We start from the raw sequence: 27,846 nt of genomic DNA, 5'->3' as shown, positions 1-27,846 counted from the left end.
ATCCGGATCTGGGTCATCATAATGCAAGTAATTACCCAAGAGTAAGAGTGACATCCCCACTGCTGCCTTGGGCCATCATGCAGACGGCAGACATGAGTCCAAGATATGAGTAATAATAATGCCAGAGTTTATACTTAGACGCACACATGGGTATGGGGATTGTGCAACAAAATAGCTGATCTATATCAATGACTCACCCAATGGAGCCTTGAATTCCTAGAGCTTTTTTGTTTTTGTCGCACTCCTGATCCAACATTCTCATATTTGATTAATGGAGGTAAATAGTGGCCAAGCTTAAGCTTGGCCCCCATTTATTTTAATTCATCCAATATTGGAATATTGGATCAGGAATGTGAAACAAAATATATAATCTTGAATTAAATTCTTCATAGGGTGAGTAACTGATAGAAAAACAGTCATTTTGAGAGAGCACAAGCACTTAATTGTATTTTCAATACACACCATAAAGTTGAACAATAAACTTGAACTCGAGAGTGTGATCATAATCAGGAACATGTCACACATCATCAACAATGCCCTCTTGAATCTGCACGCGCGCACGCGCACGCACACGCACACGCACACACAGTGTTTAGTAAGGACTTTCGTCATCTGGCCCCTAAAGGCTTAACAAAACTCAAGACCTGTGTCAGAGTCTCAGATAACTGGAGTACAAAGTGTTCGACATCAGATAAGTGTGCAGTGCGCTACGGCATGAGCGCCAGGATTTTCTGGAGAAAGAAAAAATAAAGCCTATCAGGATTACTCTCTGATGCCATGGATGACTGGGAGCGTTAGCTCCTCAAAAGGCCCACAAGACACAAGGCTTCAATCAATAGCCTTCTGGCATGTTCCCGCTAAGCTATTGGTGCTCGCTTGCTTTGATTCGGGCAACATTACAAGACAAAATACTAACGTGAAGAGCGAGTTAATGATGCTTAATTAATGCTACAGTGTGGAACACACAAGGGTAGAACGGGAGGAAAATACACAACGACAAACTGTTACCCCCCCTACTTTTGCACCTCAAAAAAACCTATGCCGAGACTAGAGAATCAAAACATGTTAAATGTGTTTTTAAAAAGCAATCAGGACGGCGTGTGCATTTCACAGACTACTAAAACCACCATTTGTTCTGGAGCCAAGTTCAAACATCACTTTTAATTGCCTTTGATTCACACTCACTGGAAGGAATTAGGAGGGTTAAGAAGTCATGGTTCCTACGGTGGGCTACAAGCACTTCAAAGTGCTCTTCAAACAGCCTGGACTGGAGAAAAACAACTCCGGCCTCCAGACGCTGCGTGTCAGAGAGAGAGAGAGGAGAGAGCGCAAAGGCTGGCCTGATGCCAGCACTGGGGGACAGTAACGAGGTATACGTTTTCTTCAGTGCTGTACTCAAGTACGTTTTTCTATCTGTACTTTATTTTCGCCGGTGCCATATCCCTAATCCAGAAACGTATTTGCCTTTTTTTTACGGTTTTGGAAACACATTTTTGAATAGTTCAAAAAGTCGATGTAGACCGGCTAGTTGAAATATTTTAAAATTATAGGAAAATGTCTACATTTTAATACAGCAATGCAGATATCAAAAAAGGAAATGTACTTTGTAATTTGCACTTTTGAATACTTAAGTAGAGTTAAAGTACTGGAGTACTTGGTTCTCAAAATACTCGTCTTGTAGTGGCGTAATATTTGACCAGGAGTATTTATTCTATACTTTGACTCAAGTACTTGGGTTGAGTACTTTGTCCACCACTGGCTGCCAGCCAGCTACACGAGTGTTCAATGAGAAGAGCAGACGGATATCCACGGCCACACACACAAGCAGAGAGAGAGAGAGAGAGAGAGAGAGAGAGAGAGAGAGAGAGAGCGAAAGTGAGACAGACACTCGAGTCAAGAGAGTGGCCCTGACAGGGATAAAAAAGCATTACAGGATGCCTGTGTGATTCCACTAATGATACAGTGATATCAAGAGAAAAGGTAGAGGACATGGGCCTGACTCACACCTTTACAACAGACTGATGTATGCTTGTTGTATGAGATGTATAGCTGATGCAAGCTCGCAATGCATTTCCAATGGGAGTCACATGGTTTGACACAACATTTGTGTTGTATGAGGGGGAGGGGGGCAGTCGAAACACAGCCGAAAGCCATACAACAGCTTGTAGTCCAAAATGTTGTATCAAACCATGTGACTTCCATTGGAAATGCATTGGGGCGGCCATGACACTTACATCTTGCTTACATCTAGCATGCATCAATGTTGTATGCTAGATCGAAAGGTGTGAGTCGGGCCATGGACTGTGCATTTGTGTGCGCGTGTGTGTGTCTGTGCGTGTGCGTGTGTGTCTCAAAGGTCTTCACATGTATAGTAGAATTTAAGAAATTTACATTGTGAGAACAATTTTCCTGGTCGTCACAAGAACAATGATTGTTTTATGAATAAGCTTAGGGGAGTTAGGCTAACAATTAGGAAGACATTCAGGTTGGGGTTAGGGTTGGAGTTTTGCATGATTTGGGTTAGGGCTTGCGCACTGTTGTCGTGCACTGAAAATAGACGATGTATAAGGTCGTAGATCAGCTATTTTGGGGCTTTAGGCTAGTGTTAAAAATGGCAACAACAAACAAGGTAAAAATGGCATCCTAAAATTGCAGTTCTAAAATCTTGATGTCCTCACGAGTAATACAAACGTGTGTGTGACTGTGTGTGTGTGTGTGTGTGTGTGTGTGTGTGTGTGTGTGTTGATGGACATAGACACCTGTGCACTTGGCTCGGGTTCAGCGGAGCAGCTGTTCACTCACTTGAGAAGGCAGCAGTAATGTTGCTGTGCTCAGACCTTTGGGGGGGGGGGGGGGGACAGAAACCCTACACCCCCTCCCACCAGACGCACTTTGTCAATACGGCGAAGGACATCGGAAAACATGTGACCATGTGGGAACTTTGCACATGCAGTGCGACATACGGCAACGATGCCCCCCCCCCAAAAAAAAAGAAACCCTATAAAAATGACTTTTTAATACGTGCCATCAGTCTTTGTTTGCGAGCTAACAAACTAGCAACATCTGCATCGTACATCACTGAGCACCATGAGCGGCTCAGAGTGAGTTATCGCTGCGGATCGCTCCGCCGGACAACATCTGTGGACAGCTTTTATGGTGCGACATCATTTTATCTGAGTGATGCTCGCCATAATTGAGGGGTTAGTCGAAAAATCTCCAGCCTCTAATTTCCGGAGCAAGTGCAGCACAGCACAGCCAGCAGGCTTCTAAAGACCGTGATAGGAGGCAGTACACAAGATTTGTGTTGTTTTTTAAGCAATACCCTGTAAACAAAATACTGTCTAGTGAAAGGCCTGCTAGGACAGAGCATTTAAACTTGTATGCGAGTAGCTTGTAGCTCCTCTTTTTTTGAACAGCCAAAGTATGTATAACATAGGGCTTCAGTGTTTAATAATAAAAAGTGTTTAACATAATAATAATCTGAATCCGCCACGCAACATGTAACCATCGAAATAATTGTAGTCGAGTAAAATATTACGATATTTGCCACTGAGATGCTGATGTAGTTATTGAAAAATGGAAATAATAATAATAATAAAACATTTTATTTATAAGGCGCCTTTCAGGGCACTCAAGGTCGCCGTACAGCAAGTTAAAAACAGTTGACACAAAACACAGTTAAAAGCAAAAGCAGACGATAAAGTATAGCTTGCAGCAGAAAACACAGATCAATCATAGGCCTGCCTAAACAGGTGGGTTTTGAGGTGGGTTTGAAATGAGGTGATTGAGTCCATGTTTCTTATATCAGGGGGGAGGGAGTTCTCAAATACTCAAGTAAAGGTTCCTCAGAAGAATTGTACTTGTATTTAAGTACAGTACTTGAATAAATGTACTTAAGTTACTTTCCACCATGTTCTCAGACGGAAGAGAGAGAGAGCGAGAGCGAGAGAGGAGAGAGATATTTTTGTGTGCTATAGTATTTCAAAGCACTCGCCAACCTTTTCCAACTGCAGGGTTTCAAATTCACATCTTTCAAGTGCTTCCCTGGGTTGACCCTACAGGTAGGCCTGCTGTCAGGCTCCTGCTAGGCTAGGCTGTGTTACTTTGTTCTGGACCAGTTGATCAGGGGCAACACTTGAAAATCTCAAAAGCGTTTGCATTTTCAGAGCCAGTTTACTAGAAAACAATCAATACATCAATTGTGTTTACCGGCTTGGATCAATGGAACTACTGTAGCCTACTTGCATTCCCCGTTTTAAATCGGTATCACAGTGAAAAGGTTTTAAAGAAAAAAATATATATTTTTTTCACATTATAATGTTATATAATGTTATTATGATTCAAATCTTAGTGTTTTGCCAATTATTTGGGGGCCCACTTGCAATATCCTCATTGCCAACCAGTGGTTGTGTTCCAACCGGCTGCTCCGGGTTCTAGACTCTACTCTGTTATTGGTCGATGTATTACTAGACAAACAAGAGTTTATCCAGAGCAGCCTGTGCATGCACTCGCCCATTTCACTTTTTTATTCTTTCCACGGCTATTTGGAATCTGCTGAGAGACAAGCCTGACCTTACATCAGTCTCAACAGCACAGCTGATGCGAGGCCAGAAATATCCCTCTGAGAAATGGAAAGCCAAAGCTGCAGCCGCAGGGTCCGACCGACCGGCCGCTAAATGGCCTCACAGAGAAGAACAGCTAACAGTAGTACTAACTCACGTTAAAGGCAGTGCTGCTTCGAGCCGCCGGCCAGCAACAAACAGAAGGCATTCACAGCTTTAAACAGCCATGGCACAAACTCCCTCTGTGGGCTTCTCTATCAGGTGGTCTTGAATTATTAATTCAGCCCCCTGTAACAAGTCTACTTTTACTGTCGAGTTGAGTGTACAGGCGTGTGTGTGTGTGTGTGTGTGTGTGTGTGTGTGTGTACTTATAACTATACTTGTGAGGTCCCAACGTATGTATAGTGGAATTCAATTTGAGAAACAAGACCTTGTGAGGACAAGTTTGATTCACACTTCAGTTGCACACCGGTGTCAAATACAGCTGATCTACCGGCGTGTAACTCAGCGTGACACATTGTGAGCTTGTAGATCGGCTATTTTCGGCTTCAGGGTTGATGGCAAATGGCGAAATAAAATTGCGGTCCGAGAACGTTTATGTCTCACAAATATAGTAATACAAAATGTGCATGTAGTGTGTACTGTGTGTTGTGTGTGAGTGTGCAATCAACAGGCAGCCTAGTTAAAAAAGCGAGCCGCACCCACAGCAAGGATTTCAGGCCCCATCCAGCTGTGGCACTACTAGAGAAGACATCCATAAAGCTCACCACCACTATGCTTATTAACGTGACTTCATGTGTAATTTCCTCCACGCCGAACGTTTGAGTCCAGCAGAGTGGCATGTGTTTGTTGATAAAAAGCAGATGGCTCCCCGAGGGCTCTGAGCAATGCTATCGCCATGTTTATACGACCGCAAGGCCAGCAGATCTGCTAGTGAGACCGACAGATAGATAGACACACACTTATCCGCCAGGGAAAGAGGGTTATGCTCCGAGGCTGGACTCAATAGTCAGGGTCGCAACTCCACTGATGATTTCACCAGAAAAGTATTCCTCTGACACTGGAGGAAGCCATCATCTGGCGGAGGAAATGAAGTGTCGGCTGACATATTGGATGTCAAGTCATCAATGTCGGCCGGAAACCCTGTATCTCCATAATTCACCTTTGTTGTTTATCATACATTAATGCCCCATTTGATACGTGTCGTGCAAAAGCAGAAAATAAGTTTGACTATAATGTCATGCTCAAAACAGTAAACAACGAACAAGAGCTTGCGACTTAACAACTACATCATCGGATCACACAGGTCTGAGAAGTTCAGTGGTGGAAACAATACTCACATGTTTCACATGTTTTAAAAGTATCAATACTGCAATATAGAAATACTCTGTTACAAGTAAAAATTCAGAATTTACTTGAGTAAAAGTGCAAAGGTATTGGTATCAAAATGTACTTAAAGTAATCAGTCAGTACTCAGCTTGCACATCGGATATTTTCAAATGGCCGAAATGTATATAGGGCTGAAGTGGTAATGAAGTGTAATAATCAAAATATACAAAGAAACTAGTAACTAAAGTTTTCAAATACATGTTGTGGAGTAAAAGTACAATATTTGCCTCTGAGATGTAGTGGAGAAGTAAAAGTATTGGAAATACTCCAGTAAAGTACAGATATCTCACAATTGTACTTAAAGGACCACTTCACCACTTTTCAACCCATCTTCATATAATAGGTCCTCACGAATAATCATGGCACCATTTTTTTCTACTCAGACTGTCTCATAGGAGGGCTGTGGGCAGTTCAGAAACCTGTCCACCAGTGACATCATCGATGGGGAATCCAAGCTAATAGAAACTGCAGGCTTTCTATTCCTGAAAAGTTTCAATGTGAAAATGGAAGCCATCGTTCTCACGATAATAAAAATCTAAACATTTTTGTAAAATAAATCTTGTTTAAAAAAAAATCTGCCTAACAATGATGTCAGTTTTCTGAACTGCCCACAGCCCTCCTATGAGATACAGACCGAGTAGGGAAAAAAATGGTGCCATCTTATCATGATCATTAGTGAGGACCTATTATATGAAGATAGGTTGAAAAGTGGTGAAGTGGTCCTTTAAGTACAGTACTTAAGTAAATGTACTTAGTTACTTTCCACCACTGGAAACGTTCTAATGGTTTTTGGACATACAAGGTTTCCTCCCAGCGGCGACGACACCAGACAATGGGCCTGTCTGTTGCCACTCCAAAGATGGATATGAGAAGAATCCCTGGAATGCAGAGAAAGCTGCGCTCTCCCGGCTCGCAGAGCCGCGCGGGGAGGAAGGAAGGAAACAGTGTTCACAGACGAACACAAGGGCCAATGTCCTCGCTCGCTCATGCACTCGGTAGAACAAGACACAAGAAGAGCCAGACGGGAGCTACGGCCGAGGGACATCCATCAAATACATCATTAGAACTCGCGTATAGAGCCAGAGTGTGTGTGTTTGGTTTATATATATTTTTTTTTATTAAAACAATCCACAGTTCTGCATGATAAATGCTGAGTTATTAAAGCGCTCTAAAAAACCAGGCCAAAACCCACAAATAAACCAAACGACTGTAATCCCCCCCTTTCAAATCATCCCATCTCAAACGTTACCTCATCCCAACAAATCAAACACTAAAGACACATTGATCATACGGGCGTTGTCGCTTTGCCTCCCGGCGTTTCAAACTGAGCCTTTTGTCCCGTCAGTCCTCGCCAGGTTCTTTATTGCATAATCCCTTTAAAGTGACTGTCTGAGGGGGAGATGCTTATCTGACAGCTTCATGTCAGTAAAAGACCACCCACGAAATTGATGTGCTGCAAGCCCCCCCCTCCACCGTCTGTCCGGGCCTGCCACCGGCACACAGCTGTCTCACTACCAGCGAGGGGCACAGTATATCTTTGAGCTTTACATCTCCTGGATGGCTCGTTTCCATCCAGCAGTATGCCTGCGTGATTCACTCGCCGGTTCGTTTATGACAGACGAGAGCAGAGCGGACAGCGGGGAGACGGGGAGAGGCAGAGCTGACAGGCAGACGGAGGCCTTCGTTAGTCCCACGGGGGAAGTTCAGTATCAACTTAAACCAGCTGATGGCTGCTCAGGTGGCTATAATGAGCGCTCAGGGAGGAAGCAGTTAAGTTTGTTTTTTTGTTTTTAGATTAAACAAAATAAAACAAACCCTAACCTTACCTAACCCTAACCGCAAGCACGGGAGCAGTGCATGTCGGACCGTTGTTTCCGCATGTCGGTCTGTTCGTGTGTCTAATCTGCGTGTGCATCCACGCTCTTATCTTACATCATCATGACGTAAAATAGACACTATCCCTATTGCCTATATGCTCAGACACTACGACGTAGAATTCTCCATTCATTGTCAATGGAAATGTAATGTTTAAGACGAAGTTTGTGGACGGTAACACCGATGACCCTCTGATCACCAGACCTGCCTCTCTACTCGCTCAGCTACGGCTGCCCCAGCTCAGACAGTGCGGGAACGGCAGAGCAGTGAGAAAAAGCAACAACATGAGTCACAACTTTACGGCTCCCATACCCCGAAGCGTGACAGCCAGGCTACTGGTCTGGAAAACACTAGGTATATATTAGCCACAAATCACTCGTTTGGCTTCCGCTTATGACATCATTGACCTTCGTATCCTCCCTCTCCCCCCAGGCTACTAGACAGTCCTGAAAGCTATATGACAGCATGCGAGACAAAGCGGGACGCGGAAAGGCTTCACAGTTCAAGAAAGCATGTGAGTCATGTTTCTATGACAGGAAGGAAAGTAATCAAGACGGGTAATATACCTGGATTGTGAAGCAAACTGGCGGTCTGCACTAGCTGATGATTAAGGCCACATATGTCACCACACAGGGTTTCAGCCGTTACAGGCAGACAAAACCAAAAAATGATTTATAGGGTTGCCGTCCAAGTCAAATACAGATTTGTCGACTAATTTGATTATTAATAATAATAATAATAATTTGATTAGTTGATTTAATGTGTTTGAGGTAGGTTTTTGTTTGTCGGACCAATGACTAGTCTGAACTACAGTAAGTACTGCACCCGTGTTGGGCATGTCACTGAAGGCAAACAGTTTTGCCTTTTTTGCCAATTTAATTAGCAAGAAAATAGGGGGAAGTTTTTGCATTGATCGGCTAGTAATGGTTATTTGATTCCAAAATCCATGCCACTACTGCTGTCGCTTTCTGACATTCAAATTCCTGAACTTTGCCCCCCCATCCACACTCACATCCTGCAACTGTACCCCGCCCCCCTAAAAAAATATGACTGGTTTGTGTTTGGCCTTCCTTGTCATATTAATGTTTCTGCATCCGTTCGGCCTTGTTTTGGTAGAAGAAAAAGTGTTTGTTGACATGCTTCCAATGGGAACATTCCGTTTTGTTCTGTCTGATGCCTGCCAGTGAAACGAGCAGGTAAGGAACGTGTGCTGGCAGGTGAGAAATGATTGTTGCTCTCATTGCAGGTTTAGCGCACGTACGCAGGCACGTTCACAGCGACACACACACTAATATAATATATATATTCTATGTAAATCAGTATAATGTTTAAAGGTCACCTCAGCCTCTAAGGTAACAATATAACACTGTCAGTGGAAAATGACTGCATAATGGTAAGTCTGGTCTGCCGGCTGTGTGTGTGTGTGTGTGTGTGTGTGTGTGTGTGTGTGTGTGTGTGTGTGTGTGTGTGTGTGTGTGTGTGTGTGTGTGTGTGTGTGTGTGTGTGTGTGTGTGTGTGTCAAGGCAAAGAAACACTGCACATATAAGGCCTGGGAAATGGCTTGTTGCTCTCTCATCCTCTTTAACATCAACGGCAGTTTATAAGAGAATCAGAGAGAATCCATTTAAAGCCAAGATTCAGTGACCTAAAACGGACATTAACGGCAGTGTGTTCCAGAGGACGGATAAACAAAACAAACCGCTACCCATCATCACATCCTTACAGGGAGGGGAAGAGTACCTAATACCAGCGGACCCCTCGGCAACAAAACAAAACACGCAACAGACCACTGACATGATATGCCTCGGAAGAATGTTGAGAGCCAACGCCAGATTTGAAAAACTAACAGAAACCTGATTCACCGTCGGGGTCTATTAACCCCCCCTCCTCCTATCTCTAGTCTAAACCAGAGGTTCTCAACATGGGGTGCGGGGAACCCCAGTAGTCCTTAGCCCATTTTGGGCGGGAACCCCTTTTGGTGTTAGCATCATGTTATGCTTTAGCTATTGAAAAATAGCAGATCTACAAGCTCATAGCGCGCCACCGAGTGGCGCGCTACGAGCTTGTAGATCTGCTATTTTTGAAAAATCGAAGAACGATTGACATAGAAACATAGCTTTTTCAGAAAACTGTCAGGATGTAGAAGACATTTTTAGAATCTGATCTGACTAAAACGAAAATCTTAAAACGATCATAACTCCCGATCTAAATCATCCCGTCTAATTCTGAAAAAATATCCTGTGTTTGACGGCCTTCCGCGGTCCAGTCGCTAGTCGCGATAGATTTATTATTACCTCCCGTTGTTGTCGATCGACTCTAGAGTGGTGTGGCTATTGTTAGCTGCTACACAGACATGCACACCAGCTTCCGGTGCGCCGGTAAAAGTGGTCTGTGCGCTATAAATGATGGGCAAATGGATGAAATGGATGAAATAGTTCCGGGCTAAGGTGTTAACTGTGCACAGCTGAATAGGATTTTAACATCAGTTTTATGGTGGTACTTGGAGAGCCAGATATTTTCTGAGGTGGTACTTCATCTGGGTCCCAGATGGGAAAAAAATGAAAAAAAAGAAGATACCATGATTACCATCAAATGGGGGGGTCCATGCTCTGAAATGCATATCAAACTGAGGGACCTTGAAATCGAAAAGGTTGAGGATCACTGGACCAATTTAACAAAAGAGGATATAATCCAGATCAGGTTGGGTCATCGTTGCTGTGTGGTTGCGCTTGTGTTGCAGACACAAATAGACTCTTTAAAAATAGATTGAAGCCCTTTACATAGAGTTCAGGTGCTCTGATGGGGTGACGGCGGGGGTGAAGAGTGTAACTGTTTGCCACATTCTTTAGGGAGGGAGAATGTGAAAATGTCCCCCCAAAAAACACTAGACGGGGTCTAATAGCGTCCTGGCTTCCTTGTGTCATGACGTCATATGGATCACGTCAGCACTTGCCCAAATGTGGAGTTGGGGTCGTAAATACTAGCCTCAAATTACAGCTCCAGGCTTACCACTGAGATAATTCAAATAAATAAATAATAATGGAAAGATATTCGGGGACTGAGTTTCCTCCCCTGCAGCTGGCAGTGTGCACAAGGGATTTGGCGCTGATCTGCGGTTTGAGAGATACACATTTCTACATAGTCACACACACACACACACACACAACACACACACACACACACGTCAAGGCCCCCAAATTAATATTGCATTGTGGCAGGGACCCCCACATAAGATTTGTTAAAATGAAATAGATTTTGATGCTATATTAACTAATTTCTCAGGAGATCCCCTGGAACCCCCTCAAGGACCCCTTCAGTGTCTTATTGTATCTACTGTATGTGCACACCGGTTTGTTATTGATGTATTAATTACATTTGATTGTATTGTTGATGCTACGTTTTCTTGACTTTTACAGCACTTTGGTCGATGACAGTCGTTTTTAAATGTGCTTTATAAATAAAGTTTGATATGATGTGAGGTACAGTAGGGCGGGGACCCCACTTCCCCACAATCTAAACGTCTCGCTCCTTACACGGCATGTTGTTGTTGACATCACAAATACAAAGCAGCACATAAAGGAAGTAGGAAGGTGTTGTTACCCTTGACACGGTGAGAGGCATGCTGAAGTCCTTGCCTCCCTGCAGCCTGAAGCCCCAGGGCGCTGGGCCTTCCAGGGTTATGCTGTATACGTTCATGGCCTTAGGAAAGAGAAGAGGAAAACAAGAAACCAATGTTAATTAGCTGGACTGCTCTGAAAACATTGTGTTACAGAACATTATTTCCCCCTGCTTCGATGTCAACTGGCAGCTGGGATTCTGTTCGAAACAATTGATCTGGGGAGAATAACGTCAGACACAGAAGAGGATATGAGAGAAAATAAGGTTTAACCTACTAACCTGTGAGTCCAATCTACATACTTGTGGAGTTCATTATTAACACTGCTCTCTGGCACAAATATGCACTTGCGTTTATGACAGGCGAGAGTACATATTATAACAATACTGCACACCATGTACTGCAACTGGAATTTCAGCAGACTAAAGATTCAGGGTTAAATTCATTAAAGAAAATGAAACTTAACGTTCCGCGTCAATTATCATGAACTTTGGCAGCCTGCTGTACATACATTTGGCAGAATGCAGATACAGCAAGGAGATATGTGCCTCAATGTTTAACGTCATTTGAATAGCGCATTTGCATTTATGGCTTTTAAAGATTACAATCCCTCATCATGTAATTCTAAGAAGAACCAAGGGCAACTTGACCCACCCGGAGCTATGGTACCAAGTGACTTACGGGTATAGGGCTGGCTGACGTGACCTACATGCCTGCACCCTCACTCCACTCTTTATGTCGTCCCCCCCCCTGCTTCCCCACTACAAGATAGCAGTACTCATCATCATGACATACAGCCCCTTGCTGCCATCCAAGCCTACCTTGTCCTGTGGCGTTCGCTTGGAAACCCTAACCTGATGAGGAGGCTACAGCCAAGCTCTCTCTCTCTCTCTCTCTCTCTGTGTGTGTGTGTGTGTGTGTGTGTGTCTCTCTCTCTCCCCCTCCCTCCTTCTTGTGACAGAGGCAAGTCCTTGCTTCTCCACAATCCACAGAGGCTATATAAGGAATGTAAAACTACACCAAACTATTTCAGCCCAACACCCACATGAGTCACGGAGAGGGGTGGGGGGTGAGGGTTGGAGAGAAGGAGAACATCAACCACCCAATATTCTGGCACAGATTTTTTGCACATAAAACCTATGGACAGTTAAAAGTATAGACTACTTCTGAAGCACAGAGAGAAGGCCGGGCCTGCCGATGTATGTGAAGTGAAGCCTGTGAGACCCTGCATTCCTTCCAGAGAGCATGAAGTCCGTTTCAGCACAGTACAAAAAAACCCTCAAACCAGCAATTAGTTTATGACATCAAGCTCTTAAAGCGACAGGGGGACCCAAAGAAATGATGCTTTCAAGTCAGTTCAAAAAAGGTTTTAGAATGTTAGGTTTATTTGCCCTGGATTGTAAACTACAGAAAATGAGGTGCAAAATGCAGGTTTATAGACCTGCACAGGATAGCATGGCACCCCAGGGCCCAGGCAGTTGAGTCCCCATGCAAAAGCCATTGCAGTTGCTATAATAAGATCAGATGTTAAGATTCCTTGAGGGCGGCTAATCTAAGTTTAAATGTGAGTCTGTAATTATAAACAACACTTTTGTAAACGTCAATTTAAAAAAACTTCCCACAAAACAAGCCACATTTAAGAACACCATTCTAAGTCTTTCCAACATTACAATAAGAAAAGGGGGAGGGGGATATGTTTTTTTTGTAATTAAATTAAAAAACAAAATGTCAATGTGTGAACACTTAACAGGCAATGTGATTAAGCTGTATCTTAATCTGTGATTTTGTGCCATCAATATTGAGGCATCAAAAGGCTTCAAGTTAGAAAACCAACTTTAAAATATTGGCTCATATTGACATTTTTAAACGTATAAAAGGTTACAGCATTAAAATGCTCTCTCTTAGCTGACAATAATGGTTTTTAGTAACAAACAAAGATACTGAACAAAGTAGGCTATCTTTTTGTAGAACCGATAGGCCTATAGGACAATAAAAGATAGAAAGTTACAGTGAACAAGCCTACAGCACAATTCTACAGATAGTGAACAACAATGTCAATAATTCACTGACATGATCCTCAAATGTTTTTAAATTGCAATGAACCCTGAGAGGGTCGGAGGGTCCCTGCTGGTACCCCACTTTGAGAACCACTAAAGAGAAAACAACGGGGAACACAAGAACAGGCAATACAAATTTAACATTTTAATAAAAGTACCTATCGTGTGATACCCGAGGCAATAACACAACATCAACAGGTGAAGATCGAGGAGACCTTAGATTGTTATTTACATAACACTGGTGGTGAAACACTGCGTTCATTCATCCCTTTAAAACTCGAGGAGACACGCACATCACACCAGGTGTATTTCTGTTTAAATGACGTCTCTGTGGCCAAAATAGAAATAGGTGTGTGGGCTCTTTTTCTGCAGTCATTTATATCACGAGAAGCTGTCACAATGCAGAGCAGCTGAAACTCTGAGAAACAGTCAGTCACACAAACTCACCTTGTATAGTCTAATAATAAATACAGGACTACACTGGAAATAACTTTTTATAAGTTATGGGTTATCCTAGTGGGTACGATATATTGTATTTAATGTTTAAACATTTTTTTGTACAATCAATATACCAAGGTTTGTTGTATAGTGCAACACACACGAAAAACTTTCATCACCTTGGACTCACACAGGCCCATGCATACATACACTGCAATCTTTTTCTTTTCTTTTTTTAATACAATAAAATAAAAACTCTTCTAAAGTTCTGCCGGATACTTTTAACCCGCTAGTAAGTAGGCTACGGCTGCACAACTTCTCCCAGGCAATACATTATTTCAGATATTACGAGTTTCGGTTAAAGTTCTTGTCTCAAGTAAAGTTTTTACCCAGTTCTTAAGAAATCGAATGAATGATCATTGCTTCCTTACCTCTTGTCCCTCCTTGTGTTCACCAGACATCCTGAGTTCAAAGTCTAAAAAGAGTTTTCCTGATCCCGAATCCTTAATTAAAAAACAATCAATTAAATGATCAATAAATTAGGCTCGAGATCCAAGCCTGGGACTTCCTCAGACGTCAAAAAGGAACAGCGGATCCCGTCCAGAAAGCAGCCTGAGATCTATTCCCTCTCTGAGGATTTGTATTTTCTAAGTACCATGGTGTCGCCCCAAAAAGAACAAATCTATAAGCTAACAACGCATCGCGACGCAACGCGTTGTTAGCCTGTAGATCTGTTCTTTTTAGGGGGAACCGGTGATACTCTCGCGAGGCTGGAGTATTTAGCCACTCCCTAGGAATTCCTTCTTTTTTTTATAAGAAAAAACGATCCGTCCATAGGATGCATCCCATGGTCCGGACGATCGCGCCGGGATTGGCCCACCGGTTGTCAGACAACCATTGTTGTTGTTTTGTATGTTTTGTTTCTATTAACTTAATTGAATTAGTTTTAGATGTAATCAGAACGCAATCAAATGTAATTAATTGAGTTTAGGGAGTTTAATGGGAGCTTGAATACCTTCCCAGTAGCTCAGCTGAGCTGCTCATTTCATTAAAAGGGGAAAACCACCCATTTTCAACATTTGACTATGTCATTAATATACCTTAGAGCTGTTGTGTGGAAATAATAAAAAAGTTCCCCGATTCTGTGTTTCCTAGAACTATAATTATGAAAAGAATCATTAACATGGTGAAACACATCTTGATGATGTCATCAAGATGTGTTTCACCATGTTAATGATTTTTGTTAATGATTTTTTTCAGACCTCTAGTTCTAGGAAACACAGAATGGGGGAACTTTTTTATTATTTCCACACAACAGCTCTAAGGTATATTAATGACATAGTAAAATGTTGAAAATGAGTGGAATGCCCCTCGCGCCGGGATTGGCCCACCGGTTGTCAGACAACCATTGTTGTTGTTTTTTATGTTTTGTTTCTATTAACTTAATTGAATTAGTTTTAGATGTAATCAGAACGCAATCAAATGTAATTAATTGAGTTTAGGGAGTTTAATGGGAGCTTGAATACCTTCCCAGTAGCTCAGCTGAGCTGCTCATTTCATTAAAGGCTTTCACTCATTTGCTCTGGTTTTTGTTTTCCCTCAACTTTATCTCCCGTTGCAACTAACTACATCACGTGCATTATTCTTTAACAACACACGTACATAACAAAACAAAGTGAAAAAACATATTCATGCTTTTTATGTTCCACAAGTGGAACCTAAAAAGCATGAATATGCTTACTCCTGGACTCGGAGTTGTATTTGATATAGTTATTATTTATATATTATTTGTGCCATATGAAGATAAATTCAGTATAGAACGTTTGCCGCACTGATTGTATGTATGGGGCTGTCCTTACTCCTGTTGCCTTGCATGATAAATTAGGGTCTTTATTTTGAGGAGATGTTCCTCACTGAAGCTAAAAGAATGGGTGTCAATTCTACATTTGGTCCATTGTATGTAAAAAACAAACAATTGATCTACATAGACCCATATTCACATTGAACATTGAATTAGTTTCCACAATGGAAACTAGTCCCCAGGACTTTTTGGTGTTTTTCTTTTTGCCTGACTGTACCTCGGCTCCTGCTGTTTACATTTCTGACTAGCCTCGTTTGGAACCTCAGTCACCTCCACTGTTGAGGTTCCAAACGGAGCTAATTTCTGAGATTCGGACTAATAAAAACTTCAATCAATGGTGAACAAAATAAACAATAGCCTACACCCTCGTGTTCACTCAAACAACTGCAGAGCGCTTTCCGTTACCCTTGAAGGTGTAAAAAGGTTTTTATTTAAAATGGAATATTAAGTATTTTAGAAGATAATAAAATAAAGTGTCCATATCACGCTTTGTCCAGAAGATGGCGATAGATTCTAAAAAACAGACACTACGCCCGTCACATTATTAGATGGTCACTTTATTCCAACTGGTTGGTTGAGCATTACTCACTGAGGTCAGTTCACTTAGCAGGTTGTGAATCCTGTCTAGAGCAGATACGGAAACGGTCTGTGTGGGTGCATGTATTTGTGTGAGTAAATTACCGGATACAGTAGGGTGGGCTTTACACCGGACTTAAAGTACGTTAGCGCTAATAGAAACCAGACAGCCTGCCTGTGACGCGAGAGGTTATGATTTCACCGGTTGAGCAAGTCAAGAGAAATCATGAATCATCAGTCACTGTTGGGACCACAACGACACAACGATTTAACAGCGTTTTTTCAGTCTTTTTGAAAAAATACCAAATCTGAGGGGGTAATACAAATTTAATTGTAAATATTTACTCCATTTATTTTGGCCAATACAGACCTATCCTCTCGGAAGTCCAATCGGACTGACGTTAGCACCCCCGGCAGGCTATAGCTAGCTTGAGCTAACTAGCCCACCAACTTAAAACAAACAAACAAGAAAAAAGAGCGACTTCTCCCCCAGCGAACAATGGCCGACAACGGAGCGGTGGTGCAGCCGGTCGAGGAGGACCCGGCGGCGGCCTTCCTGGCCCAGCAGGAGAGCGAGATCGCGGTGATCGAGAACGACGACGAGGGCTTCGGCGGAGCCCTGGAGGAGGACGAAGCCCCAGAGGAGCTGCTGGAGGACGAGCCTGAGCCCGCTGCGGCTGCCCCCGAACCGGCGGCTGCTCCTGCTCCCGTTGTGGCTGCTCCGAGTCCGGACATCATAGCAGACACCTACGGTAAAGTCACTAGCGGGGCTAAACCGATGCTAACTTAATGCTAACTATATGCTAATTCATTGCTAACTAAAATCTCTAATACTCTAGTACTGTACTACTAATTTACGGTTGTATTGTATATATGATTGTCGTTAGCTTGTAGATCAGATATCTTGCAGCTCAGATATCTTGCAAGCGACACCCTTGGTCGTTTAATAGTAAGTCAATACTTAATTTGTTATTTAATAAAATATTAATAATAATATTTATCACCAGTTTGTCAGTTATCTCCAGTCAGTGTTTTGTGTACAATTGTACATGTATGTATTTGTACCGCTTGTATGTATGCATGTTGTTTATATATTGCACTGATTTGTTGGTTTATGTATGTACAGCCCTTGCCCCTTGGGGATATGTTTTGTGATATTGGCATATATAAAAAATAACTTGACTGACTCATAATTTAGGTAGTCAGTTAGGATGCTCACATATGAATTACTGCCAAATTGTGTATAAAATTGCATAATACATTGTTAGTAAGAGAATAAAATAATCAAGACAATAACAAAGTTAATACAGAAACCTGAACACACGTTACATTATAATAAAACATGTCGGGTTACAGGTTATGTAAGCTAGCTAGCATCTTTGGGTGAGTTCAGTATGAAGTTAAATGAAAGGGTGCAAGGAGGAACTAGAATAGATGTGCTTACAGTAAACACTACAGCATCTATCTAATACCCTGTACCCTTTGAGATTTGTTTTATTTTCAGTAAACATTTGACTGAAAATGTATTGACTCCTTATGGCCTGGTAGTGGTAACTTATCACTGTTCTAGTTCCCATCATCTCACTGGTTCACAAACTTTTTAGCTCAAGACCCAAAACTTAACTTTACTATTTTCACTCCACCCCCTTTCACGACCCAAAGATGGGTCCTGACCCACTGTTTGGGAAACTGTTTGGTTCTCAAAGTGTGGTCCGTCCGAGGACCTACAGTGGTTCCACAGGGTCCCAGGTCAAATTAGTTAATAATAGCATCAGCTTTTATCGATTTGCTTTTTTTGTATAACCGATTCCGCATGTAAGCATTATTTTATACTTTGCTGCACAACATTGTTGCTGAGCCTGGAAGTTGATGGACGCAGATGGGGCGCTTGTTTATATACAGTATACAGTATAACTCTATGGACTACACCGCTGTGTGTGTGTGTGTGTGTGTGTGTGTGTGTGTGTGTGTGTGTGTGTGTGTGTGTGTGTGTGTGTGTGTGTGTGTGTGTGTGTGTGTGTGTGTACTGATAGTCATACTATTGACTACTACCAACAGTCAGTCAGGTCATCATCAGTCATCACATCAGTGTCCAAACAGGTGCGTCTGCATTTCTGGCTTAAGATCTACAGAGTACACCCTGGCTGTCACATGGTTTGTTGAGATAGGGGACGTACGTACGCGTGGAACTCTGCAGTGACTATGCTTTGAGACTACTTGGCTCTTGTTTTGCAGACGGTTTTGCTGACGGTTTTGGAGAGGAGCCTGTTGCCACAGTGAATGGGGACATGTTTCAGGTGAGCTTTAATCAATTCTACGATCGCTCCCTGTCCTACGGTAATACTTTAAATGTTGTGTTTAAAGACCAACTCTGCTTACTGAAATCATGTCCCTCTGAAGAAGATGTGAAAAGAAGTGTCTCAAGGGCTCATTCAAAGCTGCTGGAAATCCTGTTTTAGGGAGGCCTGCTGTTATTTTACAGCACTTGAGACAGATCGCATGGGGAAGTGTTCGATTTTCATGGTCTTCTCCCTATAGAATCATTGACAAAGCCGCCCATTAGACATTTACAATAGTTCATATTTCTTTAGCAGCTTTCCAATATCTGTGGTATTTTCTGTGAATAGTAGACGCTAGAGGCTAAATATTGACTTAATTTCCTCCCACCAGGAGTCCAATGGCCCGACAGACAACTATGCAGCCATCGCTCAGGTGGACCATCTGAGGCAGGAACCAGAGAGCCTGCGGAAATGGAGAGAAGAACAGAAGACACGCCTGGAGGAACTAGGTAACACACCAGTAGAACTCCTATAACAGTGGTCAATGTAGGAAGTGTCCTACATTGACCTCTGTTATAAGAGTGTAAAAGTTAACCAAACTAATTTAATTGATTATTAATTTTGTCAACAGAAAATTATAAAATATTTTCAGATGAGGCTCTGTGGGCAAATACATTCATTTATTTTGAGAACCACTGATCTAAATACTAGTCTGCCTCCAACATACATTGTAATGACATCATGGTTACCAGAGGTGTTGCCAAAAATACTCCACAAAGCAAAATGACACAGTATTCAACGTAATGTGTAAGTGCTCCTCTGTTCTATTTTAAACTGGTGCTGTCGGCTATTCCCGCCCCAAATGCAAACATGCACAGGAATGCTCAGGAAATATGCATCCGCCATCCAATGTGCAAGAGAAGAAAAAAGAAAAGCACCCGTTAATTTTGACCACCAGGTGCTGCAGAAAATCTTAATGATCGATCAATCGATTGTGTTCAATGGAACCAAAGTACTATACTTAAGTTCCTATTTATCAGTGTCACAATGAAAACTAATTTTGCCGTATGCTCATAGACCACAGGTCGTGAATCGCTGGTTTAACTATTATTATTTTGTGCTCCGTTTAGACAATGCATCCAAGGCTGCAGAGGCAGAATGGAAGGAGAAGGCCAGGAAAGAGCTGGAGGACTGGCATCTTCACCAGAACGAACAGATGGAGAAGAACAAGGCCAACAACAGGTCAGTGAGTGGCTGACAACTCGTCTCTGTTGGCTGCTTTAGTTGACGTGAGCAGCAATTACTGTGTTTTACTGTATGTGGCAGAGTTACACAGTGGTCCAAGTCAATTTATTTGATCCCAGGGTGGTTTTCTTAGATTAGTGTCACAATGCTAGAAGTAACTAGGTGGTGGGATTTTGCCAACGTTTTTTTCCATATGTGTTGACTGCTGCAGTCTTTTAAAAAACACATGCAATTATGAATCATTTGTTTTCTTAAAACACTTAAATGAATAGATTTCTCATTTTATTTGTAACAACATTTTCAATTTGCGAACAACAAATTAAACATTTAATTCTGTCTGCTGATCTGTAAACAAAATTCAGAATGATGCATTTTGGCCAGAATGTCAAAAGAATTGCCAGTTGGCATTCAAGAGTCAATGCAGCTCATACAAAAAATAATCATGGTCTTAATGCTGAATTGATTTTCTCCCACCGAAACAAGCAACATTCCAACACACAAGTAGCAGAACGACCACAGAATAGTTAGTTGGTGTGTTTGTGTGAGACCGTATGTTTGGCGATGGCTGTGGGAGATTGGAGCTGTAACAGATTGCCTCAAGGAAACAAATCGTTGCCGTCGGCTAGAAACCTTGCATGTCCATATTTCAATGTTCTTTTGTAAATGAATGCCCTACTTAGTCATACTTCAGTGTCTCAGAAAAGTACCAAAAATAGCCGATCTGCAACTTCAAACCCGGTCGCATCATGTCGTGTTTTGATCATGTAGATCTGCTGATTTTGGTCCATTGGAATTTGGAATCCTAAAAAAAGAACAGTTTTTGATATACAAGGTTTCTTTCCACCCGACGGCATCAAAATGCTTTCTGTGGGACCGGGGATGTAACAGAGGGACTCATGAAAAAATGATGAGTGCCGATCAGAATGTCATGTTGTTTTGGCCCTCAAGTTCCGTTACGATATTGTTGGCCAATAGTGAGCAATAAAAAAAAATAGCTACTGACTGATAGTAGTTTACTATAACTAAATGTTTATCTTTTAGAGGGTTTTAAGTATGCCTGGTTATATTCTGAAGTGATGCCATATCCTGCAGTAAAACGTCACAATATGTAGTCGTTCTGTTTTTCCTAACCAGGCTAACCTTTTCTTCTCTCACGCTTTCCAACAGACTCCAGCAAAGTCTGGCACGGTATCACTTTGCATCTGTGACTGTAGTTTAGGCTCATTTCCTGCCTCTCCCATGTCTCTATAAGCATTCAGAGAGAATCCCCCAATGACACATTAGACTGAGACTAGTGCTGTATGCGACCCAGTGACACATTAGATGAGACTAGTGCTGTATGCGCACATTTAATACACAAATTATTTTTAATCAGGAGATACGCTTGCCATTAGAACACTGGTTCTCAGCATGGGCCCCTCCGGGGACCCCCAGGCGCCCAGTGGTGAAAGTAACTAAGTGGATTTACTCAAGTACTGTACTTCAGTTACTTTGTAGATTTTGATTATCATTACAACACATACATTACACCACTTCAACCCTATATACATTTCTTGCCATTTGAAAACTTGAAATGGCACATTCTGCATAAAACTCTACTTTTGGTACTTTTTTTTAACACCAGACTTACTTGTAACAGAGTATTTTGCATTGTAGTATTGATACTTGTACTTAAGTAAAACATTTGAGTACTTTTTCCACCACTGCACTGCAGGTGTCCTTGATCCTGTGAGTCCCCAGCTAAATGATTGAAGTTAGGAACCAAAGAGGTCTTTCACTCAGTGTACAATTAGACCTCTATTTTGTTCCATTAATTAACATGATTGTATAGTGTAGATTGGGATTCCTGCCTGGGTTACAAAATGGGGTTCCATGGCCTAATGTATAACAAACGGGTCTTTGAAATTAAAAAGGGTGAGAACCAGATGTACAAAAATGTTTTCATATACACTAGTGTAAGCTGTCATTGGTTTAAAATGGACCCTGGTCCAACAAAACTATTATGCCTAGTTGCTTACAAGAGTAGGTTTGTATTTTATTTGAATCCTTAATTATTCTTATTGTATATATTATTAGATCTCTGGTTTCTCTCAAGTTGCTTACAGTATTGTGTTCTTAACCACGTCATAATCTTAGTCGTACGGTCTCATAACACGAATAGTGAAAATAGCAGATCTACAAGCTCCCAACGCATATCATTGCGGTGTGTTGTGAACTTTCACACCTGCCCTTTTCGCTGTTCTTGAAGATAAAATCAGAAAGACTTTGAAAAAATTGCCCAAAATAGGGGACATCAGCTGTAACGTGGTTAAGCTGGCCCTAACCTTTCGCTGCTTTGTTGAACACTCACTCACACTGTTTTTCTTCTCTTTTTTTCCTGCTTTCTTGGCTTGCCTGCGTACTAGGATTGCTGACAAGTCTTTCTACAAACAGCCCAACTCTGATGTTATAGGCTTTGTGTAGGTTTTAGAACTCCTCTGCTTTTTGATGTTACGCCCCTCATAGCTTCCATGAGTTTCTTTAAAACTAGCTCCTTTCTAAACGGGATGCATGCCCCCCTGCTCTAAAACTACAAACACATGGTTTGAGACATGAGATTGTATTCATTTCACTTTTAAAAACGTGCTGCTAACAGGCCCAAGCACAGGCTAATGTTATGCTGCTTGCACAGAACTGTCTGTTGAGCTCACCGCTCACAGGTGGTGCATGAGGTGATAACTGAAGAGAAATGCATGAACGTGTTCTATATCTGAAATAAGATTGCCAATCGCGTGAATTAACCACTTAAACCTTCTATGCTGCCCTGAGTTGCAATCGTACTCTATCTGCTTGTTTGAGTAGGCGACATACAAGCTTACAAGTTGTCACAACGTGACCCGAGGTGAGCTTGTTTATCGGCTATTTCTGGCGAATGTCCAGAAATCCAGAATAGGGGTTGCTGGAGTTCAAGTAGTTAATTTAGTAAGCGAGTGGCAGTTTGTGTGGACGTGCTTTGCCAGTGTTGAGTTTTGTTGTGAAATACCTGTCTTAGCAGGACGCATCCTTATTTTGTGGTTTGTCCCGTCCTGCAGAGCTTCCGAAGAGGCCTTCCTGGCCGAGTGTGACGGTGACAGCCCGGGGTCCGAGTGGGAGAGAGTTGCGCGCCTATGTGACTTCAACCCCAAAACCAACAAGCAGGCAAAGGACGTCTCTCGCATGCGTTCTGTCCTCATCTCCCTCAAACAGACGCCACTGGTTCGCTAAGGTGGCAACGCAAGGACCAACCCTCTTCTTTAAACCTTTGCCTTTTCCAAGTTTTTAATTCCCGTTTGCGTAATAACAATTTGTATGCCCATCTTAAATCTCTAGTTTTCTTTTTGGTTTTTTCACTACCCTTTGAGAAAAACAAACTCCCTTCTTTCTAATTATTCTATACTAGAGTATACCTTTCACTCCCTCTGGATAAAATGAAGGACTGTTCCGTTTTCATATCCTATAGTCACAAATGCATCATGGTTATATTGAAGTAAATATTGTTACAGTAAATTAAAATCTTCCCTTCCCAATTGAACTTAATATTAGGACAACTTAACTGCATGCTTCTATTATGCCAATGTTTTGGACATGCCATTTGTTTTATAAATTTGCTTATTTTTTTACATTAACCACCTTTAGTTTTCATTTTAATTCAGTTCAAAGAACTGCACAATCCTTAAGGATAGATTGTAACCACCTCTGCCTGTCACTAATGCAATGTAACCACAAACACTATGTTCAATTATGTTGTATTATAGTACCATATTTTGTGTAGCAGAAAAATGTCTTTGAAATGCTATAAAGCGTGTGGCCTTTCAGATCTCACTCTCAATCCTGTAAATTTCATTCCAAGTTTTTTAGGCTAATTTATACTCTCAATGCTTTTTTCAGTTAAATGTCATTTGTCAAGCGATAAGGTATAAATTAAGCCTTAGGCAGCATGTTAGTCCATAAAGGAAAAACATGCCACAACCAAAGATTTGTACAACATTCTAAATTTAAATTATTCATTCTTACAATGACGTTTGTTATTTGGAGTCTATTTAATGGACTCTAAGCAAATATAATTTTGACATTTCTTTACAAAACAGCAATGAATATGGTGTTTTTTTTCAATAGTAATGCCTAATTAGTTTCACATGTTGCCTATTTGGACTTTATGAAGGAAGAGAATGTTACAAGGGAACTGGAAAACTGAATAAAACAAACTATACTGCTTCTGCTAGCGTGTCGTTAAATATTCCTTTACTGATCCAATATTTACAGTACAGTTATTACATTACATGTCAGGTGTGAAATGATCCATGGCATTACTGACATAATCTCATTGATACAAGAAGACTGTGCAGAATCATGGTTCCATTTGTGTCTAGGAATAGTTTAAAAGCTAAACATCACCCACAAAGCAACAAGCACGATTGGCATGTTTCTCTGAACTTCAAACCATAAATCTGAATCAAAAGTAATCAAGTTTGAACTTCAGTCCGATTCCCAAGTGCTTACTTGGTCTGTGTTGGAAGAGTTATTTTCACAGGGCCAACTTCAAGTATAACAACCCCGGTGGTTCAAAGGGGGCCTTTAAATATCTTCTAAACACAAATCATTTAGCCACCACAGTTCTATCCAATATTCGGACTGATGTCGACATGAGCTTTACAGCTCTAGGAAAGCTGCTCCTCACTACTTGGGTTTTAGTGCGGTCGACAAGACGCCCACAATAAGGGCAACTACAGTGAATCCTTGAGCCACGATACGCCCCCGCATCATAGTTTGCGACTGTCTGGTCTTCCCGTGACTGAAGGCTCGGAGGCCCCAAATCAGAGTACCCGCTGTACCCAGACAACCTGCAGGAACAAAAGACAAGAACATCACATATTCATAAATCTGCTTTATTTATCGAGCTTTGTTTATAAGCTCCATTTGAAAGTTTTCAGAAAACAAGAAAAGGGGGAGCAAAGAGAAAATAAAACAAAAGAAACATGTCTAAAGAAAGATATCTATATACACAATAAAAAACAGCAGGTATGTACATGAGTTTAAACTTAAGGTGCCAAAGTGTCAATAACGGTAGTGATCTCCCTCCCCTGTGCCAAGGTTGCCTGAGTCTAACCAATAGAGATGGCATTGCACCTCCTATGATATTTCATGGGTCATGTTGGGTAACATGAGCAAGCACATAATGTCCTGTGCAAGACAGAACAAGGTATATGACAAAACATCAGTCGACTTATTGACACCTGGTAGGCAGAATGTAGTGCACTGCTTCCTGTTCATTCTGGACTCATCTGTCCACAATCCATTGTTGATGACATTGTTTGTTGTCTTTTGACAGTTTAGATAGCCCGTTGGTTTGCAACTCCCCAGTGGCAGTTGACTGGCATAATGGTTCTGGACTAAATTACACAAACCACACGAATAACCTAATGCACTGGTTTGCATGCAAGTAGTTAACTAGTTTGCAGCAGCCGTTTCAAGACAGATTGTCATTAACCTCCAACGCCTGGTTTCTATGTTGGTTTCTTTGCTTTTATGTACTATTCAGATCCGGTCTACAGCCCGCCTACTGTATCCGGCCATTTGCACAACACTTAAGTCTACAACACTTTATACATGCACACGTTTCCGTATCCGCTGCGAACCGGATATGACCCCATGTAAAGCTAAATGGATGATCAGTTTGTTTATACAACTAACCTATAGGGATGAAGGGGTTCTCCTTGGTTTTCCTCATGAACTTTTCCTTGAAAGTCTCATCTTTGAATCCTTGAATTGGGGATGTAGGGTTGAATCCTTCGATGACCGGAGGCCTGGAGAAGTCAAATGGAATCGGGAAGGAAGGCGTTGTTTTCGGTGTTACAGCCGCCTCAGCGGCGATAGTAGGAGCAGGAGGACTAGCAGCAGCCATGTTGGACTAGAGGACCAGGTTTGTATGCAGTCTGCAGTGTCAAGTCAAAGCAAGTGTTGCCAGATTTTGCGACAGAAATAAGCGACCATGTCAGTTTCAATCTACTGTAATATACATCACACGCTTTTCCAAAGATATTACAGTGGCTGGCACAAAACACTTGTGGCCGGTCCTTGACATGAAAAAGAAAATGTTTGAGAACCAAACATTTAGGAACAAGCTCAAATATCCAACTACACTTTAGAAACAAGCCCCCACCAAAAAACGCAACCACCAAATATAAAGCAACTGTGGAGAGCCCAAAGTCGCTTATAAAGTAATAAAGCGGCGTCGCGGACATGGCAACAGTCTGTCCAAATTCCAATACCCAGAATCTCGGCCACTCCCCTCGCTCATCCACACTCGGTCACTCCAGCATGGCAAATTATGGTGAAATTGGTGACCTGCCAAAATATGTGACCATCTCGTGGACTTCAAACTTACATATAGAAATCTTTAAATACGTGGCCTAAGAGTGAACGAGATTTTGGGTATTGGAATTTGGCTTATGGCTCTGGGTTTTACTCGCTAGTCTGTGTCGCTGGCCGGAACATATTAGCCGATCTACAAGCCCACAACAAGTGCAGTCCGTGACGCGTTGTGGGCTTGTAGATCGGCTAATATGTTCATGGCATAAATTATCAACTTCACCCCTGTATTTCACAATAAAAGTAATTTTGTTTTTTTTATAAAAACATAATGCAAATGAATACGGTTAACATAAAACAAATGTATTTATACTATTAATATAAATGTAATAGTGAACCATGTATATGAATAATCTCTCTGAATGTACACATACACAATTCACACATATACATCTCAACATGTTTTTATTGTCATCTTGTTTTAGACAATTATTGTATTTTGTGCCTTTTTGATGCATGCTGTTTTTATATATGTTTCTGTTAAAGTGCTATATAAATACATTTATTATTATTATATTTGATATTTTGTATGTAAAAGGAACCCTGTGTTCCATACCGTATTACAGTAATATCTTCAGACTTAAAGGCATCACACAAATATTGTCTTGTATCAGTCAACTGAAAATAATTTTAATCAGCATTTATATTTAGATCAAGAGTATTTGAATATCTTACCAGCTTTCCTTGTTCCATCTATATTCTTCTTCAACACAGCAGTGGCTCAGGAGGTAGAGTAGCTGCTTGGGAATCAGAAAGTTTCCGGTTTGATCCCCGGCTCCTCCTGGGTTAGTGTCCTTGAGCAAGACACTGAACCTGACTGGTCCCGATAAGCAGGATGATACCATGAGTGGTTGCCTCCACCATCGCTTTGTGAATGTGTGAATGTATTGCATTGTAAAGCGTGTTGTATAAATTCACTGTTTCCTTGTATGAAAAATGATTTAACTAATTTCTTTACCTGTGATGTGACAATAAAGTTGAAGTTGATTTGGGAAATGCTTGTAACATGAGCCCTGAGTCATAACTCATAACCCAGCTTTTTCGGCACCTCAGCTATTCGTCGTATATCCCACTACTGCCCACTACTGTCCTCTGCCAAGGTTCTAGACTTATTATCCCACCCTCAATATCATTCTACAGGCCACAGGTTTCTGTGTTACACCTTTTTTTCCTTCCCGTGGCGCTGGAGCGAGACCAGCCGCAGGAAAGTCTAGCATAAAACCATTCACAAACGCTGCCACTGTTCATTAAAGGGTTAGTTCAGATTTGGAACTTTTGGAAAGTTGTAGGAAATACTTTCCATTAATATTAGTGGTGCAAAGATATTAATCGATTGCTCGAGTCCCGTGGTGTGAGTTCTGGGTCTGGTTTTGGTGAATATTAAGTACCGCAACTTGACCGTAACAAAGTTGAACCCTCTGTCACATGGAACTATTTGTGCTGCTACTGGCGTAGTGATAGTACTGGACACAAATGTATTATGCGTGGCCTGCGGAAAATGACCAGAACAACTTGATATTCACCAAAACAAGACCAGAACTCACACCAGTGACACCACAGA

At 41.6% G+C, this 27,846-nt stretch overlaps 3 protein-coding genes across 6 annotated transcripts in view; 1 reads left to right on the top strand and 2 right to left on the bottom strand.

The window, feature by feature from the left end:
* The window catches only part of pdlim7 (PDZ and LIM domain 7), a 54,795-nt gene extending 40,130 nt beyond the window's left edge, over nucleotides 1-14,665 (bottom strand). Inside the window, exons 1-2 of one of the 3 annotated variants that reach the window (XM_079502841.1) lie at nucleotides 14,369-14,665; nucleotides 11,427-11,525 (exon numbers count right to left, since the gene is read on the bottom strand). In XM_079502841.1, coding sequence (XP_079358967.1) covers nucleotides 11,427-11,525; nucleotides 14,369-14,398 — 129 coding nt within the window. In that variant the 5' untranslated portion in view covers nucleotides 14,399-14,665. Of the gene's footprint in view, nucleotides 1-11,426; nucleotides 11,526-12,263; nucleotides 12,350-14,368 lie in introns of those variants that run through there. The other 2 variants (XM_079502843.1, XM_079502842.1) reach the window with 2 other exon arrangements.
* A 1,717-nt stretch (nucleotides 14,666-16,382) lies between these two features.
* cltb (clathrin, light chain B) lies at nucleotides 16,383-24,131 on the top strand. Of its 2 annotated transcripts, XM_079509714.1 has the most exons (6): nucleotides 16,383-17,126; nucleotides 18,610-18,671; nucleotides 19,045-19,162; nucleotides 19,784-19,895; nucleotides 22,304-22,357; nucleotides 22,970-24,131. In XM_079509714.1, exons 1-6 carry the CDS (start codon nucleotides 16,874-16,876, stop codon nucleotides 23,139-23,141), a joined length of 771 nt encoding a protein of 256 aa, XP_079365840.1. In that variant the 5' UTR covers nucleotides 16,383-16,873; the 3' UTR covers nucleotides 23,142-24,131. The 2 variants fall into 2 exon arrangements, with proteins under 2 accessions (XP_079365840.1, XP_079365841.1); XM_079509715.1 differs by lacking the exon at nucleotides 22,304-22,357 and having other exon boundaries at nucleotides 16,398-17,126.
* Nucleotides 23,521-26,094, bottom strand: higd2a (HIG1 hypoxia inducible domain family, member 2A). The gene is made up of 2 exons (XM_079509732.1): nucleotides 25,608-26,094; nucleotides 23,521-24,757 (listed from the first exon to the last, which is right to left on the bottom strand). Exons 1-2 carry the CDS (start codon nucleotides 25,816-25,818, stop codon nucleotides 24,594-24,596), a joined length of 375 nt encoding a protein of 124 aa, XP_079365858.1. The 5' UTR covers nucleotides 25,819-26,094; the 3' UTR covers nucleotides 23,521-24,593.
* Between the last annotated feature and the right edge of the window lie 1,752 nt (nucleotides 26,095-27,846).

The sequence above is a fragment of the Electrona antarctica genome (assembly GCF_951216825.1).
Source record: "Electrona antarctica genome assembly, chromosome: 1".
In the NCBI taxonomy this organism is placed as follows: domain Eukaryota; kingdom Metazoa; phylum Chordata; class Actinopteri; order Myctophiformes; family Myctophidae; genus Electrona; species Electrona antarctica.
Note: the sequence above shows the minus strand (reverse complement) of the source record. Positions and strands in the feature narration are given on the sequence as shown.